The sequence below is a fragment of the Tamandua tetradactyla genome, chromosome 1 (genome assembly GCF_023851605.1).
Source record: "Tamandua tetradactyla isolate mTamTet1 chromosome 1, mTamTet1.pri, whole genome shotgun sequence".
In the NCBI taxonomy this organism is placed as follows: domain Eukaryota; kingdom Metazoa; phylum Chordata; class Mammalia; order Pilosa; family Myrmecophagidae; genus Tamandua; species Tamandua tetradactyla.
The window spans coordinates 204,638,472-204,657,818 of record NC_135327.1 but is presented as its reverse complement, the minus strand read 5'-3'; the positions used below and the strand labels follow the sequence as shown (position 1 = coordinate 204,657,818).

At 38.4% G+C, this 19,347-nt stretch overlaps 1 protein-coding gene across 2 annotated transcripts in view; it reads left to right on the top strand.

Moving 5' to 3' along the window:
- Positions 1–19,347, top strand: part of PTPRN2 (protein tyrosine phosphatase receptor type N2) — a 1,272,212-nt gene that overhangs the window by 498,344 nt on the left and 754,521 nt on the right. For both annotated transcript variants that reach the window (XM_077151559.1, XM_077151568.1), the window contains one exon: positions 1,951–2,113. In XM_077151559.1, the coding sequence (XP_077007674.1) occupies positions 1,951–2,113 (163 nt within the window). The remainder of the gene's footprint in view (positions 1–1,950; positions 2,114–19,347) is intronic.

Genomic DNA, 19,347 nt, shown 5'->3' with positions numbered 1-19,347 from the left:
TACAAGCACTTGCCTTGGCTTTCTCAGAGGATTTCTGCTGGTTTCAGTAACTACCTGGTCACTTTCCCACTGCCTTTCATTACAGCTACACTTAGTTGGTGATGGCCTGGATGAGTTGGGAAGTGAATGAGTTCTCTTGGGAGCATTAAGCATAATTAGGGTAGTTACATTCTATTTACATTTCAGTTGTCTCCTAGACTCACCTTTTTGTCCTCAGTCATATGGCCAGTTCTGGTTACCTCATGCCTGGATTTCATGTCCGAGCTGCCACCACCCTGCTCCTAACTCAGTCCCCATTCCTTATAAATGCTTTGGTAGGAGGCCATGTCCAGCCTCAGCATGAGTACCACTTCCATGTAGGAAGTAACACCAACAAAAAGCATGCTCTTTTGTCATTCCAGCTTCAAACTCCTCTGCCTTGCATGTTCAGTACACACAGATGATGATCCACAAAGAGGTTTTTAATAATCACAACCATGCTGTGGGGCCACATAGCGCTGCATTAGATGCTGCTGTAACAAATCACCGTGGCCTTAGTGGCTTAAAACAACACACATATACTATTTTACAATTCTTTAGATTAGACCTCAAGCACAAGTCCCATTGGCTAAAGCTAATAGATGGGCAGGATTGTATTGCTTTCTGGAAGTTCTGGAAAAGGCTCCATTTCCTTGCCTCTTCCAGTTTCTGAAAGCCACCTGCGTTCCTTGGTTCATGTCCTCTTCCATCTACAAGAGTCTGCAGAGGCAGGCTGAGTCTTTCTCACTTTTCATTACTTGAGCCTTTTATACGTCCCTCTTCCATTTTTAAGAATACTTGTGATTACATGGGCCCACCCAATTAACACAGGATAATCTCCCTGTCTTAAGGTCCATTGATAGCATCCTTAATTAATTCCATCTGTAATCTTAATTCCCCTTTGCCATATAAACTAACATACAGGTTCCAAGGAGTAGGATTCAGACATTTTTGAAGGGTCATTATTTTGCCTACCATAAGCTCTTAAGCATTTGCCAAGTACTTTCATTACTTTTTTTCTTTTTGAGTCTCTGAACAATTTTATATATTGGACACCTGAGATTTTAGAAGTCCCACAGTAAGGAGGTGACAGAACCTGGGCTTAATTTCAGGTTTCCAACTATTTCTGGGGATCTTTCTACAATACTGCACCATGCCTCCCTTCACTGGAAGAAAGGGTAATACGAGGGTTTCAAGTTCCTCTTTTATGTATCTGCCCTACCTTATGCAATAAAATGGTTCAATTCTCATTTTTACTACTTCTCGATCTTCACTCCAGTTTGGCAGAATTTAAACCCACAGAATGTTTCATACCCACTCCCAGCTCTATACCTTTCTTGGTGCCTCTGACCTCCTCTCCCTGCCCCATAGAACGCCCTCACTCTTTTGTTGCTTTTATCTAATTTTATTGGCCACCTCTACCCATAGACCAGCTCATGCTCCAAGCCCAACATGTACTTTCACTCTCTCTCTCTCCTTTTTCTGTGTCTCTCAGAATTTTTGTTGAATTTGCAGCTAATATTGTTCCGTTTTATTGTTCTATAATTACTTCTTGTATGTTAGTTGTATCTACTGTCCTAGGCTGTCAGTTGTACCATTTGATTGCAAACATGCCTAAGTGATAGGCCCTCTTCTAGGGTCATTCACAATTTCTTAGAATAGCTCTTAGGCTTTAGCCCACCTTACATGTTAGAAAACTGAGACTCAGGGAAGTTAAGTGAGAAATTCAAATCCCACAGTTGAAGAATGACAAAGTGAGGGTTGGGGTTAGGTGGGTTTGACCATATCATCTGCCTTCTCAGCAGGCTTGAAGGCAGGTTTCTAAACGTCTATTTCTCTCATATTCCCATAGTGGTATTTACCAAAGGAAAGGGCAGTTAATTGACGCTAAATAAACATGCGATGAACTCATGTTTTTCTTTTGCTTTTCAGGACTTCTAAACAGAATGTTGACAACGAGAGGCGGTACAGCCTGGAGAACGACGTTACCTTGACCAAGACTCTTCAACAATATCTTCCATACTTGGAGATTCTGTCCCAGGCCACAGCTTCAAATGTGTACCCCAGGATGAAAAGTGACAAATCACCAATTAAGGTTAAAACTTGTAACTTACTTTTTTTTTTTTTTTTGCATGGGCAGGCTTCAGGAAGTAACTTATTTTTTATAAGCTATAGTTAACCTTTTACCTGGCTTGGCACAGATACTTATGAATGTTTCATAAAACTGAAGCTCCTCTTGATTTTCCTTCTTTAGCCTATGCTAATAAACAGTAAAATGAAGATCTGGGGCAGTGTGGAGAAAAATATTTATAATGATCCTTTTAGAGTCACACGTGCTTCAAAGTCCAACAATAGACCTGATCCTGCATGCAGGTAGCACACCTGGTGTGAAAGTTGAGCCAATTAATTTTCCAGGCCACCCTCGGGACTAAGATTCTTTAGAATCTTTTTTGGGAAAAAGGTATGGTAAAAATATAGATATAACACCTGTGAGGCAAAACAGTATTTTCGTCATCCTTTAAGAAAAAGACAATGCATTCACTGTCTGTAACCCCATAACAGAACAGGACCTGAGGAAATTATAGTAATGGATTCTCAAAGCTGCTAAAAGGAATTTCAATCCTGAATTTGTCTAGAGTTGGTGGCATAGTGTGACCAAACCTCCTGGTTTGCCCAACACAGTCCTGGATTTAGCACTGAAAGTCCTGTGTTCCAGGAAACCCTCAGTCCCAAGCAAACCTACCCTTGGTACACATTCTGGGACAGCAAAAGGACAGGATACCCAGAGGGTTTGGGTACCAACAGTTGAGAGGGAAAGATTAGAAAGACAGACAGGAGAGACAGACTTTGGTAGATAAACTACTAAAATACTTTATCCAGGACCAAGTTTAACTGTTAAGTCCTCTGTTAGAAGTTCATTTTATACTACTGCAAAATCTGCCCAAGAGCCATTTTGGGATATGAAACCCGTTCAAAAGGACATTTTAAGGAACGTAGAATTTGAAATGTCAGTGAACTTTTTAAATGGAAACGTATGCATGATTATTATGACAGCTTGTTAAACTAGAGTTGCCCTATTTTGACTTGCCTGGAAAGGGGAAGGAGATAGGTTACTCAAAGAGTTATCTTTGGACTCAGGATCATTATGCATTTTGAAGATGGAATTGTGGGCAAAGTATTGAAGCCCAGGTTGATTCTGGGTAAGTTGAATATGTGACAGCTCTACTTACTTCTTTTTTGGCAAAGTGTTAGTTACCATCAACTTAAATTTGACTTTTTTTCTTTTTGAGACTGAAACCATGGTAACCCAAGACTAATGAAAATTGGGGGATTCTTTTTGCTTCCTTTTAAACTCCACTGGAATTTCTTCAGAAGATGTTGTGGCTCTTGGAATAGCCTTTGGAAATATCTGGGAATCAATTTAGGCCAAATCATCAATTATTTTCCTGCAATCAAGGGGTTGAAATTATTGAAGTCAACCTAAGATGGTATATTGAGCATCAAACATATACCTAAAAAGTTCAGGTTGAAATTTTTTTAGCAGTCACAGCACTTAGGAGGCCTCATAGAGTTGATTGGGGATTTTAGTGGAACTTTGAATTTGGCACCTCAGAAAATAGAGGTACGTATTTTCACAGAGGACTGTTGTGATCTCACAAATTTGAAGTCAAACTTGATGTGGGCTAGATTAAGAAACTTGTTCATTTCTGTATCTTAAGAGCAAACTCCAGAGAAAGATCCAGATCTGTTGTGCTAATTGTCCTCCCACATAACTTGTATTATGAACTTAGCAAACTTTAGACAGCCATTCAGTCCCATATTTGACTAGGAAGCATTTTATAATAATATTTGAGCATACAGACTAGCACCGCCATCATGCCACATGGAAAAAGAGTCCAGACACTGACCCAGGGTGCATGCTTAGGCCACAGGGTGTTCTAGAGCTCCTGGAAATCATATCTGAAGGGCTGGGTTGGACTGCTCCAAGGGAAGTTGGGCATTTTGTCCAGTGACACCATACCCATATCTGCATTTTCTCCCGGAGGACGAAGCAGTGGTGACACAATCTCTTTAAAACATCTGGTGAGTGCCCGGATCATGCTGATTTGTTTGCCTGCTTTTGCAGGAGGGTGGGGGTCTTCAGTCCTCATGGAAACAAAACAGCGCTCTAGTGCTCCCTAGAAGTAGAGAATAAGATAATGTATTAATGATTCTAGCACTGTACTTTGTTTAAGCCCTCTTATCTCCAACATAGAACATTTGCCAGATTGAAAAGTGCAATTTAAAGGCTTTTACTTAAACTACCAACAAGCATCTCAACATGAGCCTTAACCCTATTTGAATTAAGTTCATTTAACCCTATTTTTGTTTGGTTGGTTGGTTTTGGTTAAACTTTTTCTGTTGTTTTATTCATTCCCTGCTGTTGACACCAGGCCAGATATTTCAGGGGTTAAACATAAACTGTACCTGGAGATTTTCCTCAATGAATCAGTGATGTGTAGATATAGATGGTGGGATAGATGTGAGAGGCAGAAAATGGAGCCAGTTTAGAGCCCAGCTCCTCCACCCAACAGATCTATGTCCTCGGGGAATTTATCTAATCTATCTGCCCCTCAGGTTCCTCAACTGCAAAATTAGGATGAGAATAGTCATCAAGCCATTGTAAAGATTAAAGAAAAAAACCCCTGTAAAACTCATAGTGAAATGATCAACAAATAGTAGATATTGTGATATTATTATTAATTTTAATAAAATAACCTTTTAAAAATAAAAATTAGGCCAAGACTCTGGAAGCCATTTGGCAGATTCTTAGTAAAGTTCTCTGGCTCCACAAAGGAAAATCAGAGGAAAGAAACTGTACTTGCAAAACAAATTTAATCAATGTAACCCATTGCCTTAGAAAACCAGGAAGCAGCAGGCTGCTATCCTTGGCATAATGCAATGCAATACAGATTTCATTTGTTTACTTCATGGCACAGTGGAAAACCAATATTTCTCCCAATTCCCTTGAATATTGGTAAATTAAGTACAAACAAATACAGACTCTCTTGCTCTTTTTTTTTTTTTTTTCTCTTCCTCCTTTGTCCCCTGTTGTGTCTTTGTCAGAAGAGCTATGAAGCTTCCTGCTCAGTCTTGGCTACTGCTGTGGGATTTCTGGACTTCTGTAATGGAGATATCACATCGTACCTCTAGATGCTGGACATAAATAATCGATAAACAATAACTTGTGTGCAGTCTGGAGATGATTTTATTAGTGTAAGTGGGAAGGGAAAGAGAGTTATTAAAAGCTCCAGAAAGTTTGAGTAACAGGAAATAAGTTGAATTTCCTTGTGAAGCAGTTTAACATGTTTTCATGTTGATATTACACAAACCTTATGTCTAAGATGCCCTCTTCATCTGCTACTGAAATAGAAGAGAGAAGGATCGTATACTCTGAGGAATAGCCAGCTTTCCTCAGATAGGGGCAGATAATCAAGCATAAACAGAAAGAACACTTGATTTTATAAAATGGAAGCCTCAGTTGTTCGATTCAGAATTTATCATGTTTCTATTCCAGTTTTGGTCATTTTATGAATTTAGCCCTTGTAATAAATGAAAGGGTCAAATATAGAACAGAATTTACTCACTGGACAAGGAATGGCACAAAACGTACCAGACATATGAAGCGTGTATTCAAAGAGATGCCCATTGATTCTCTGCCATGCTCCTTGCTGTTAGCAGCCCAATGTGAGGTAAAACAAGCAGGTGTGATATTCAGGCATTAAAAAAATAAGCCTTGTAGCTAAGTGTAGAAACTTTTTGAAAATGGAAATTTTTAGGAGAATATTGAGCAGTTCATGCTATAAGTCATCAGGAGGTATTGTGGGTGATGCCAAGTGAAGCAGCTAATAGCAGCTCCTGTAGGGACGAGCAGATTCCTTTAGGAGATAGAGATGCTGCTTCTTAAAGCAGCTCTTAGGATATTCAGCATGCCCTAAAAACTTCTTGAGGTGGGAAAATAATTCTGCTAGATCCCTATCAATTGGATACTTATAAGGCCAAAGGAGGGTGAACAATGAATTTTTAGCCTCGTTACACTAGTCAAAAGTATTTGCCACAGAAAATCTTTCCAGTCCTGATTTATGCATACTGTGATTCCAATACCAGGGAATCGGAATACTGAGGTCTGAGATTGTTTTCAAAGCAGACTTCTCCATGTTATAAAGATAGTGTGATTTAATGATTAGGACATTCCTTCTTTTAGAAGCTTATGATTGCGAGGTGGAAAAGTTGATCTCTTGGGGTGTTGGCATGTTAGTTCTGAAGCTCCCTCATCCCACGTTGTTGAGGTACAGAGGAGAGGAATGCCACTCTCTCACTCTCCTCCATGACATTCTGTCGTTGCCTGTGTCCTCACCTACTCTCCCATTTTAAGAGACAGAAATGGGAAAGTATGGACTGGCATTGATCTTATCAAGCATTCTAGCAGCAACTATTTGCCAACTTCCGTTAAGTTTAGTTTCTGAAATCTTTAAAGCTCTCACCACATTGGATGCCCGCACATCCTGGTTTGCCTAGGACAGTGCTGTTTATGACTATAGCTCCAGTACAATTACTAAGACATCTTTTCCTTCTCAAAAATGGTACATTTTTAAAATAATAAATTATAAGGTCATCCTACCACTCGGTCATTTAGGCATTCTGGTCACAAGGATTATTCATAAAATGAGCACTTGGTGGCATTTTTGGCTTAGGTATTAGCATTTTTCTTCTGTGTTAAGATAGATGCTTCTCTACATTAAAAAATGCATGAACCCCCAGAACTTATTACTTTCTTGGTACAGTGTTTAAATCAGGAAAAAGCTCTTAGTCATCTCTCTAATGAACAAAGACTGAATAAAGTACAGGAAGTGCATAATCAAATGTTACCACAGCTATTGTGCAGACTTTTGTTGTCACATAAATATAGACAGATATGGGTTTGGGGTGTGTTTTCTGATCCTCTCCCATCTCAGTTGATGAAATATTTCAATTGGAAATTTAGGCTTTATACAATGATAATCTTTCAAGGTACAACTACTTTCCAATGAATTATTTTATAAATCATCTTTCCCTATGTATCTGTCATCAAAAATCTAACTGTAGCATACAGAGTCAGAGAAATAATCTGAATTTATTATCTTTAGAGACTTTAATATTGATCGCTTCATAACAGAAGCCATATGGAATAAAATCACACTACTCCTATTAAGTCAAACCAGCTGTCTCAAAGCTCTGACATATTAAGTGAACTCTTATTGATGACTAAATCAAAGTGCTATTATTGCAACAGTATTGATTGTGGTGATAACCAACTCCTTTTTTATACAGTCTGAAGTAGCATTAGTTCAAAGCCCTTTTAATCATTATATAGTATTATAGAATATTTAATCATTCTATAGTATTAAAGAATGCTATAAATTCCCCATTTACTCTATATAATTGAGGAAGTTCAAATCTAAATTTATCATTTGTTGTTATCTTTAATTAATTGATTGATTTTGGAAACCTTGTTTAAAACACTTTTATGTGCTAGGTGCTGGAATTAGAAAGATAAAACGTTAGTTTCTGTCCTATAGGATTTTTGGATGAGAGACAAATAAATAGACTGTTAAAACATAGAGCAATTGCTATAGTAGAGGGAAAACTAATGTAAAGAGAACACTTAACCCAGAAAGCAGCAAGTGGGATTGTAGAGGGCTTCTATGAAGATGGAAGTTTTGAAGAACTAGAAGTCACCTGTTGAAGATGTTAAGATAGAATTAAAATATAGAATGTCAAGAGACCATTCCCATTCTCATTCTAACAACATGGATAAGCCTGAAAACCTGCAAAACCATAGCTTTTAAAAAGCCCCTCAGAGAGTAAGGGTACAAAGAAACCTAATTGAATAAATTCCAGAGAGTGATGAACCCACTGGGAAAGCCCACAGCTACTTCCATGCATGGTGGAACATCTGTAGAAAAGAATCCATCATAGCAGGAGATAAGGATTCGGCCAAACTTGTAAGGAGCTGTTGACAGTTGCATGAAGAATGGTATGAGAGATAGATTCTACAGAGTGAGACTGCTTATGCTTACCAACTCCTCCCTATGGACTTTCACTGAGTACATGATATAGTACACTAAAGCCTGGGATAATAGTAGAAAACTGAGAGAAGTCCTTCAAACAAATTCCAGGCCTTTACAGAGCACACTACAGCAGCCCTCTGAGAGCCTGGCACTTGGAATCATGGTAGAGAAATCATATGAGGTACAGAAAGCCATTGTGAGACTAGGGAGCAAAAATAACTTTTCAACAATCCACAAATCAGCACCTGAGATATAAAGCAGACAGATGGTTTCATGGTTCAGAAAACCAGAAGCTGGCTACAAAATACAGAGAGATCTCCAGAGTCTTACTAGAACTTAAATCTAAGTCCTGCTGAAAAAGAAGTCCCGAATCTGCACTCAAAATAATTATAGCCAGTAATGACTGAACCTAATTGACTCTGCAACAAAATCCACACACATTTCAACTACAGATTAGAATGTCAGTCCCACATTAGCAGACTGATAGAAGAAGGAACATATCATTTTCTAGGGATAAATACTGTTTACTTCATTTTTTTATTACTCTTTTATACAAAATTGCCACCATATAATAAAAATTAGGAGACACCTGAAGAATCAAGAAAATGTCAATGTCTCATGGTCAAGAGAAGAAAGAGTCAATAAAAGAAGACCCATATATGTCTCAATAAAAGAAGACCCATATATGTCTCAGTTGTTGGAATCATTAGAAAGGAAGTTATAATAATTAAGATGACTATGTTAAAGGATTAGTGGGGAAATATGAAAAACATACATGAGCAAATGGAAAATTACAACAGAGATCGAAATGATAAACAGAACCAAATGGAAATGCCAGAAATGAAAACTGTAAGATCAGAAATAATCCACTTGATGGGATTAATGGCAGGCTATACACAGTAGAGGAAAGGATTATTGAGTTTGAAGACAGGTCAATGGAAATTATCTAAAGCAAAACATAAGGAACATAAAAGAAGTACAAATAGCACAGAACATCCAAGATATGTCTAATTATATTAACAATTGTAGTCCTAGAAAGAAAAGAAAGAGAGTATGAAAATGAGGCAGAAGAAATATTTCAAGAAATAATGGCAGCAATTTTTTCAAAATTGATCAAATACATCAAAACATAGATCTAAGAAGCTCCATGACCATCAAGCAGAATAAGACAGAAACAAACAAACAAAAAAAAAAACAAGTAAAAGCATATCATAATCAAACTGATGAAAGCTAATTATTATTTTTTAGTGTACACTTAGATTTTTTTTTCACTTTTTTATTGTATAATATAACATATATACAAAGCAAAGAAAGAAAAGAGCAGTAGTTTTCAAAGCATTCCTCAACTCGTAGTTAGAGGACAGAACCCACAGTTTGTCATGGACTACCATACCATCATCTCAGATTTTTCCTTCTAGCTGCTCTAGAACACTGGAGGCTAGAAGTAATAAATACTTTTTTTTATCATCACAATCAACTTTTTGTGTGTGTGTGAAAAATAATGTATATACAAAAACCATAAATTTCAAAGCGTATCACAACAATTAGTTGTAGAACAGATTTCCGAGTTTGGTATGGGTTACAATTCCACAATTTTAGGTTTTTACTTCTAGCTGCTCTAAGATACTGGAGACTAAAAGAAGTATCAATATAATGATTCAACGATCATACTTGTTTGTTAAACCCTACCTTCTCTGTATAACTACACCATCACCTTTGATCTTTATCCCATTCTTTAGAGGTATTTGGGCTATGTCCATTCTAACTTTTTCATGTTGGAAGGAGCTGTCAATAATATCAGGTAGGGAGAAGGATCTAGCTGATGTTCTAGAGAGGCTGGCCCCACTAGGTTTAAGGACTTATCTTGTCCAGGGACCCATCTGGAGGTTGTAGGTTTCCAGAAAGTTACCCTAACAGATGTAACCTTTGTAGAATCTTATATATTGCCCGAGGTGTTCTTTAAGATTGGCTGGAATGGTATTGCTTGGGGTTTAGCAAGTTATGAGTGTAGCAATGTCTAACTGAAGCTTACATAAGCTTGATCTCCAGAGTAGCCTCTCAATTCTATTTAAACTCTCTCAGCCACTGATACCTTGTTTGTTACCCTTGTTTACTCCCTTTTCGCCAGGATTGCATTGTTGATCCCATGATGCCAGGGCCAGACTCATCTCTGGGGGTCATCTCCAACAACTCCAAGGGAGACATTCACAACTGGATGTCATGTCCCATATAGTGGGGTGGGCAATGTTTCACTTGCAGATTTGGGCTTAGAGAAAGTGAGGCCACATCTGAGCAACAAAAGAGGTCCTCCAGAAGTAATTAAAAAGGAAATTTAAAAAGCAGCCTGAGGGGGAAATGAACATATTTTTACATCCAGGGGAGCAATTATAAGAATGAAGTCTTACCTCTTATTAGGAGACCAGGTGACAATGGAATGACATTTTTTAAATGCTATAAAAAGAAAAAAAAATATTTGATTAAAAATTCTATATACTTGAAAATGAGGTGAACTAAAGATCCTCACACAGACAAAAATAGAATCGGTTTCTTGAAGACCTGTACTTCTCTTCTTCAAAAGATATGTTAAAAGAAAGAAAAGATAAGTCACAGTCTTTGAGAAAACATTTGCAAATAATACACTTAATTAAAGACTTTTCTCCAGAATGTATAAAACTTTCAAAACGCATTAAAAAAAACAACCAATTAAAAAAATTGGGGGCGGGCCATGGTGGGCTCAGCAGGCAGAGTTCTAGCCTGCCATGCTGGAGACCCAGGTTCAATTCCCAGTGCCTGCCCATGAAAAAAAAAACTGGGCAAAAGATCTGAACAGACACTTCACTAAAGACAATAAATGGATAGAAATAGGCTTATGTAAAATGTTCAACATCTTTATTCACTAGGGAAATACAAATTAAAACACAATGAGGTACCATTCCACACCTATTAGAATGGCAAAAATTTAAAAAGCTGACCATACCAAGTGTTGCTGAGGAAGCGGAGGAACTACAACTCTCATACATTACTGGTGGAAATGTGAAATGGTACAGCTCCTTTGGAAAACATTTTAACAATTTCTTAAAAAGTTAAACATACATCTACCCTATGATCTAGCCATTGTATTCTGACCCAAGAGAAATTAAGCATATGCCCATTCAAAACATGTCCATGAATCTTCATAGCAGCTTCAATAGAAATTGCCAAAAACTGGGGAAAAAACCAAATATCCATCAAAAGGTTATAGATGAACAAATTGTGTTTGGGTCATAAGATGGAATACTACACAGCAATAAAAAAGACTAACATGGATGAATCTCAAAATAATAATGCTAACTGAAAGACAGACAAAAGAGAGAAGATACTATAGAATTTCATATTGTAAAATTATAGAAAATGAAGACTAATATGTGTGGTGGTGAAAGTAGATCAGTAGTTCCTGCTTATGTGGGAGTGAGGAGGAGAGTGAGGAGAAGGTTAGAGAGGGATGCAAGGAAACAATTAGGGTGATAGATATGTTCATTATCTTGACTGTGGTGATGATTTCATGTATATACCCTATGTCAAAACGAATGTGTACTATTTATTGTTGTATTGTGTATTGTGTTGAATGTGTATTATTTATATATTGTATATCAGTTATACCTCGATAAAGTTGAAAATGTAAAAAGACAAGCAACCCAATGCAAAATACATAAAAGTTTTGAATAGATACTGTATAAAAAAGATAAACAAAGCCTAATAGGTACATAAAAGGTGCTCAAGTGATGGAAATACAAATTAAAACTAGGAAAAACAATCATTTCATGTCCACTAAATTGGCTAATTTTTTTAATTGATAATGCCAACTCTTGGTGAGCATATAGAGTAATGGACATTCTCAAATTAGTGGGAACATAAATTGTTACAGCCATTATTTGGCAGTTTCTTTAAAGTTAAACATACATTTACCTTGTGGCCCAGCAGTTCCGTTCTTGGGTATTTATCCAAGGCAAAGAAAAAAATGTATGTTCATAAGATTTGTACATCATTATTCATAGCAGCCTTGTTCATAAAAGGCCCAAACTGGAAACAACCCAGATGTCCACCTACAAACCCATCTTCTCCCTGTTTCTTTAGTTCTGAGGAGGTGCTACCTTAGGAGATTGTGTTTGGGGACATGAGTTTCCCCTGCCATGTACCTAGCTATGCCACTGGGAATAGCATATGCAAAGACAAAGAATCTTAAGGATCATGCGCCACAACATTTTGTATATTCTACATCCATGGTATTCATTTGATCAAAAATGTGTAGCCTTATTCAATTTTCAGAAGGCCAAAGGTTCCAATAAGCTCAGAGCTATTCTAGGTAACATCGAACAATCCTGGGTGATTTCACTGTGCAAACAAATCTATTTTATTATTTGTTTGTGAATTCATTAAGCAGACAGAATGCCTAAGGGTGACAGATGCTACAGTGCTGAGGATAAAAATAATAAACTTATTTGCAACAAGATAGCTAAATTTCTACCCCAAACCCATTTTCTATTCTCTTTCCAGCTCTGTCCTGTGTTCTCACTGGGCAGTGAGTTGCACTTCTCCTATATGCCAGGCACTGTGGTAGAGAGTGCAAATACAGAATCTTACATAGTCCTAGATCTTCCATAGTTGAACTTTCTAATATAAGAAACAGTTTTATAAACAGAAATTAAGCAAGAACCTGCAAAGGATAAGCCAAGCCTTAGGCATATTTATGATTATGCCTAAGAGTCACCCCCAGAGAACCTTTTTTGTTGCTCAGATGTGGCCTCTCTATGCCAACTCCACAGATGAACTCACTGCCCTCCCCCTTATGTGGGACATGACTCCCAGGGGTCTAAATCTTCCTGACAAAGTGGGACATGACTTCCAGGGATGAGCCTGGCCTTGGAATCATGGGAGTGAGAAAACTTTCTTGATAAGAAATGGGAAGATAAATGAAACAAAATAAAGTTTCAGTGGCTGAGAGACTTTACACATAGAGTTAAGAAGTTTTTCTGGAGGTTATTCTTATGTAGTATACAGATATCACTTTTTAGTTTTAGGTATGTTGGAGTAGCTAGAGGGAAATACCTAAAACTGTTGAAATGTTATCCAGTAGCCTTGATTCTCGAAGATGATGGAATAACTACGCTTTTAAGGTGTAAACATGTGAGTGTGAAAATCTTGTGACTGACATTCTCTTTATCCAGTGTATGGACAGATGTGGAAGAAAAAAAGACAATAAATAAACAATGGGAGAATGGGGGAGATGGAGTGTTTTGGGTGTTCTGTTTTACTTTTATTTTTATTGTTTTTGGAGTAATGAAAATGTTCAAAAATCTATTGTAATGAAGAATGCACAGCTTATTCATGATACTGCGAACCACTGATTGTACACTTTGGATGATTATATCTCAATAAAAAAGTCATTGCAGAAAGAAAGAAATTAAGCAGGAGCAAAGCATTGCAGGAAGCTGTATATTTGTCATATTTTTTCTTTAGTTTTGAGTTCTTTGTGGGCAGAAAACATTGTCTTTGTTCTCTCTCATCATTTTTGTTTTAATTTGTCATGTCGGCATGTATTCAGTATCCTCTAACCTCCTGACTGTTGTTTACTTCTCCCAGGTGGACCCTTCAAAACTGAGAAAGTAGAAAAGGAAAACAAAGTAATAGCCTTGTTACCTAATGTTTTATTGTAGTTTCTATAGACCTATATTATATTAGAATGGCAAAGTCCCTAAAAGTCTTTAGTTCATTATGCTCATTTTGCAGGTAGGGAAACCGAGACTAAGAGAGATGAGGTAAAATGCTCAATTTCAAACACTTAATTGGTAGCAGAGCTGAAATCATAACCCTGGAATTTTCATCCAACTTTTTCGTGTTTATTTTTTAAGTCCTAAATCAGGGGTCACTAAGTTCCACCCACCAAACTCATTTGAACACATGTTCTTCCATTTTCTTCCAGACAAACTGAAGGGATGTGTTAGCTTCTGTTCTAGTTTGCTAGCTGACGGAATGCAACACACCAGAGATGGATTGGCTTTTAATAAAAGGGGATTTATTTTGTTGGTTCTTCAGAGGAAAGGCAGCTAACTTTCCACTGAGGTTCTTTCTTACGTGGAAGGCACAGGATGGTCTCTGCTGGTCTTCTCTCCAGGCCCCTGGGTTCCAACAACTTTCCCCGGGGTGACTTCTTTCTGCATCTCCAAAGGCCTGGGCTGAGCTGCGAGTGCTGAGATGAGGAAAGCCGAGTTGCTAGGCTGTGCTACATTGCGTTCTCTCATTTAAGCACCAGCCAATTAAGTCAAACGTCACTCATTGCAGCAGACATGCCTCCTAGCCAACTGCAGATGTAATTAGCAACAGATGAGATTCACATACAATTGGTTTGTGTCTGCAGCAACAGAACTAGGTATGCTCACCTGGCCAAGTTGACAACTGAATCTAACACAGCTTTTTTTTTTTTTTTTTCCTGCAGTGGCACAGGGTGAGAGCACAAGCCCAAAGAAAGATAACTCTTCCCTGGGTGACTTTGTTTCCTTGCCTGATAAAAATAGGAAAATACGTCCATATCACAGGGTTGTTAAGAGTGCTAAAGTAAAACATGAAACTGAAGAACACAGTCTAGCATTAGCACTTAGTAAATATTAGACTTTGTTGCAATTACCCCTGCTACCCTCCAGGTGCTTATGATAGTGGGGTAATCTGTAACTCCCCACCTTGTGCTTACTCAAGGTGGATAGAGAATGGGTCAAAACTCTCTACTTGGGTCCATTTTCTTTACTTTTTATTTGCCAGGCGTGAGGCTTTAGGGTGTGGCTGCTAGTTAGGACAAAATGCAAACTAGAAAGAGAGCAAAATGAAGTGAAAATGATGGAAGGAAAAAGAAAAGGTAGTGTATAGAGCAGGGTCGAGATGAGAAACAAAATTAGCTTCATGTCATCATTTGTCTCTTCAGAGTAATTCCAAACTAGCACAATGTAGCCTCATTTGAAGATATCCATAATTCAACATCTATACTTCATTTTACTGTCAACATTCGAGAAGATTCTTTGATCCTGTAGTTTAGAGCTTAACACTTTTCAACCTCATAGATTTTGTAAACTCTATAAAAACTATTTGGGGACTGATTTTTCTAACTGAAAGCTCTATAGCTTGGCTGCAAAGATGGCACAATATAAACCAGCGTGAGGCTTCTCTGCTTCCCTGAATGCCAAAAAAAAAAAAATGTATTTTGTCCTGATGACAGCCCTGTCAGTGAGAATGATGCCCTGTGCCCCACAGTCCCACTCAACTTCCTCTCTCCCATGGGTGGGCCACTTGCAGTGTGAATACTATTAAGCACTGACACCTTTCCACTGTGTTGCAACAGAGAACAAGGCTGGGGAAGGAGAGAGAAACACTGAACAAGTCACCAATCACCCTCTACAATCCGAGTGCAAAAGGGCACAGTGAAGTAACCCTAACCCTACATTAATGAGCTAGAGTTTTGGGGTCCCCAGGACTCCCCTGTGAGGTGAGCTCCCAAGTCTGGCTGCTTCCAGTGGCTTTGTTGACGCTGTCTCATTAGGGAGCCCTAGAACAGCCCCGCTGTTGCCTGCTTTGTCATGCCAGTAGCAAGCACGTCTTGATCAAAGTGTACTTGTCAACTCTGCCCTCAGGCTGTGAGACAAACTGGAGAAAATGTTTGTTATATGGTCAAAAGATGATCCAATTTGTGTTTCCTAATTTCTTTTGAATCCGTGGTGCAAGAATGCCTGGTGAGCAGAGTGACCAGTGCGGAGACGAAAATCTTCCAGTGTTTGCTGTAACATGGGAGTCTGGGTTTTTACAAATTCAGTATGGAATCTGGGACCAGGATAGGTGAATTTCTATGAGAGATGTGTCTGTCAAAGAAAGGATGCCTGACTTAGCTCTGGTATCCCAGCCCTGTGAAAGCTGGTAGCATGGGGGACCATCTCCAATAATGAATCTGTTTGGCTGGCAGGAGATGGGAAGCATGGTGTGTTCACGGGGGCTAGGTGAATGTGTGATCTGGCTCCAGGAGGCTGGTCTGATTTCCTCCAGCTGAATACAATTGCTTTCTTCCAAACCTGGCATCACTTTTTCTGAACTTCTTTAAGAGTATGCTTTCAATACAGTTATTACTGTCCTTGACGTCCCTCTCATTTTACTCTCCAAGCTCTTCGAGGAGAGGACCATGTTTGAGTCATTCTTCAGAGCAGCATATAGCCCAGAGTTTAGCACAATACACAGTGATGATGATGATGATAGTAACTGCCATTTAGCAAATAACTTCTCTGTGCCATGTTCTGAGCTAAGGACTTTTATCCATATTCTCCCTAATTCTCATAACTGCTTAAAGGAAAAAGGATTTCTTTTGCTAGTTTTGCATTTGGTAAAAGTGAAGCTCAAAGAGGTTAGATGACTCATCCAAAGTTACACAGATTACACAGGTTTTGTGCCAACAGTGATTGGGCCAGCCACCCAAACCAACCTTCTTGCCCCTCTTTTTCATTCAGTGAACACTTGTGAAATGTGTGGGCAGATGGATTCTACCCGTTAGCATTTGAAAACTCTGGGTTGATGACTATCCCTAAAGGACTAAATTTCATTAAACTTTGACAGCAGTTCTCAGATGCTTCATGCATACAAACTAGACTACACTGAGAAGGCCCAAACTAGATTTCTCTGAAACATAAGTTCACGAATTCATGTACAAGAAGTATCCGTGCCTTATGATGGAAATTGATAAAGATTCATGCATTTAGGTTGCTTATTTCCAGGACTGGGCAACTATAATCTTAAAAAGTATGCAACATGTTCTTAGGAAGCCCATCCTTATAAGTGTATTGAATAGAGACTTAAAAACAGGAGGATTTGAAAGTGACATGGAATTTTAAACTTGGAGTTGAAAGTGGAAGAAAAAATACAATCAGATGGCTCCTTCTCTGTTCCATCTATGGATTTCCTGACCACTTTCAAGGAAGTGAGGGGATGAGAAGGGAAATTAAAAAATGATAGTAATAACAGAAGTAGAAGTAGCCACTAACTCTTCTGTTCCAGGTGCTATTAATATTATCCCCATTTTACAAATGATTTGGAGGTTAAATACCTTGCCAAAGCAAAGGTGACATGGCCTGTCAGCAGCAGAGGTAGGACCCAAATCCAGGCAGCCTAGCTCCAGGGTCCAATGCATGCTACTTACTCTCTCTGTGGACGATTAAAGCCTGGAAAGAGGAACCAACCTTGAGAATACTTTTTCCCCACTGCCCATTCTTCCAAATCCCAGGTCCTTGAGTCTGTGATAGGCTCCCTTGAGGACACGGCAGTATCTGTAATGGTTTCTAGAAGACCTAATGCGACTTACGAAAACTGATGTTTTCTATGATTTCTACAATCACTGTTGTTTATGCTACCCCCTGAAATTTTCTTTTTTGCCTTTTTTCCTTAATTTGATTCAGAGCATAAACAAATCAACAATAAATTCTTTATCTCAGTCTACTGCATGGGTCACATCCTGCTATGCTTTTAGAATGCATTGTGTTAAGGCTGGTTTGTCTTCTAACTGGAGCTCTCCAACTCGACTATAAAAGGCCTTTGAATGGATAAGCCAGGTTAGACTGTATTTGTAGCCAAGAGAGACAAGATGCTCGTAGGCACATAAATGAGGCATTTGGATGTGGATCCATGCCCCCAGCACTGTGACCTGACCAGGTGTTCAGAGACAGCCCTTCTGAAAGGGAGTGCAGGATGAGTTTAAGATTGACACTTACACCCAATTTGTGGGAAATTGCTTGAGGGGCTATTTTGTTGTGGTAACATTTTATATTTCTCTCTCTCTCCCCCCCCCCCCACCCCTGCCTGTCTAATAAATCTTACTTTTTTCTCATTCTAAAGGAAAAGCAGCCGATTTCAGTTAGTACTTGAACAAAATTAAACAGCTTTGATGGCAGCTAAACTCATATCACTTTAGAAATAAAAAAATAAACCTTAGAGATAATCTCCATTCTCCTCTTTTGACAGAGAAGAAAATTGAGCCACAAAAGATCAGGCGATTTGCCCCAGTTCATACTTAAGAGCTGAAGCTAGAACCTGTATCAACTCCGATTTCCTGGTTTTCAGCTCATTACTCTGAAATTGATCCGTGAAGGCCAAAACCCAAACATTTTTGAAAATAGCAGGACTTGGGAATTTGAACCATTTGTCTTAAATTCAGTCATGGTTCTACACCTTAACTAAATCTCAGGATATACACCCCCCATTGACTCGATTTTAATCATGTGCTCCTAGGGAGGTACAATAGAAAATCTGAATGGATGAGGTTTTAAAAATGTATGGTTCATGGATCCATGCCATGCCATTAAGGGAGCTTGAGCATGTTTCCAGGGCAGTTTTAACCTTTTTGAGTACTCAGGGTTGAAAATGACCATGTTTGCCTGTGAAATATTGATGGCACTATAGTCAGAGATAGAACACGAGATTTCTAAAATTTTTATAGTTCTAATATTGGTGAGAAAAACAAGTGGTCCTTGATTTGTCTAATGGCAGAAACGATGTGTGAAGGAAATAAATCCTCTTGGAAAAATTTAAATAAATGAGGAGAAAATATAGGGCTCACTGAAAGACCATGTTGACCAGGGCATGGATTATTAAATGATATGATATATAATTATTAAATGAGAAACTCTTGCAACTTCTTTGGTGCAGAATCTTACCATTAAAAGAACAGGACATAAAAAGGGTTTAAATGATCAGAAAAGGAGTTGGAGTAAAAGAAAGGCCTCCAGACAAAGCCCTTGGAGCTTCTACTGAAGGTTGCTGGATTGAAATATGGGGGGACACTGCCTTTTGGAGTTCAGTAAACATCAACACAGGCAAAGAATTTGGATAGATGTTTCCCTAAAGAAGACATAAATGGCCTGTAAGCATATGTCAACATCATAAGACATCAGGGAAATGCAAATCAAAACCATCCACTAGCATGACTATAATAAAAAAGATGGACAATAATGAGTGTTGGTGAGGAGCTGGTGAAATCGGAAGCATCATATGTCGCCGGGGCAAGTGTAAAATGATGCAGCCATGTTGGAAAACAGTTTGGAAGTTCCTCAAAAAATTAAACATAGAGTTACCATATGATTTCCAATCCTAGATTATTTGAAAACCTAAGAGAACTGAAAACATATGTGCACGCAAAAATTTGTACATGAATGTTCATAGCAGCATCATTCATAATAGTCAA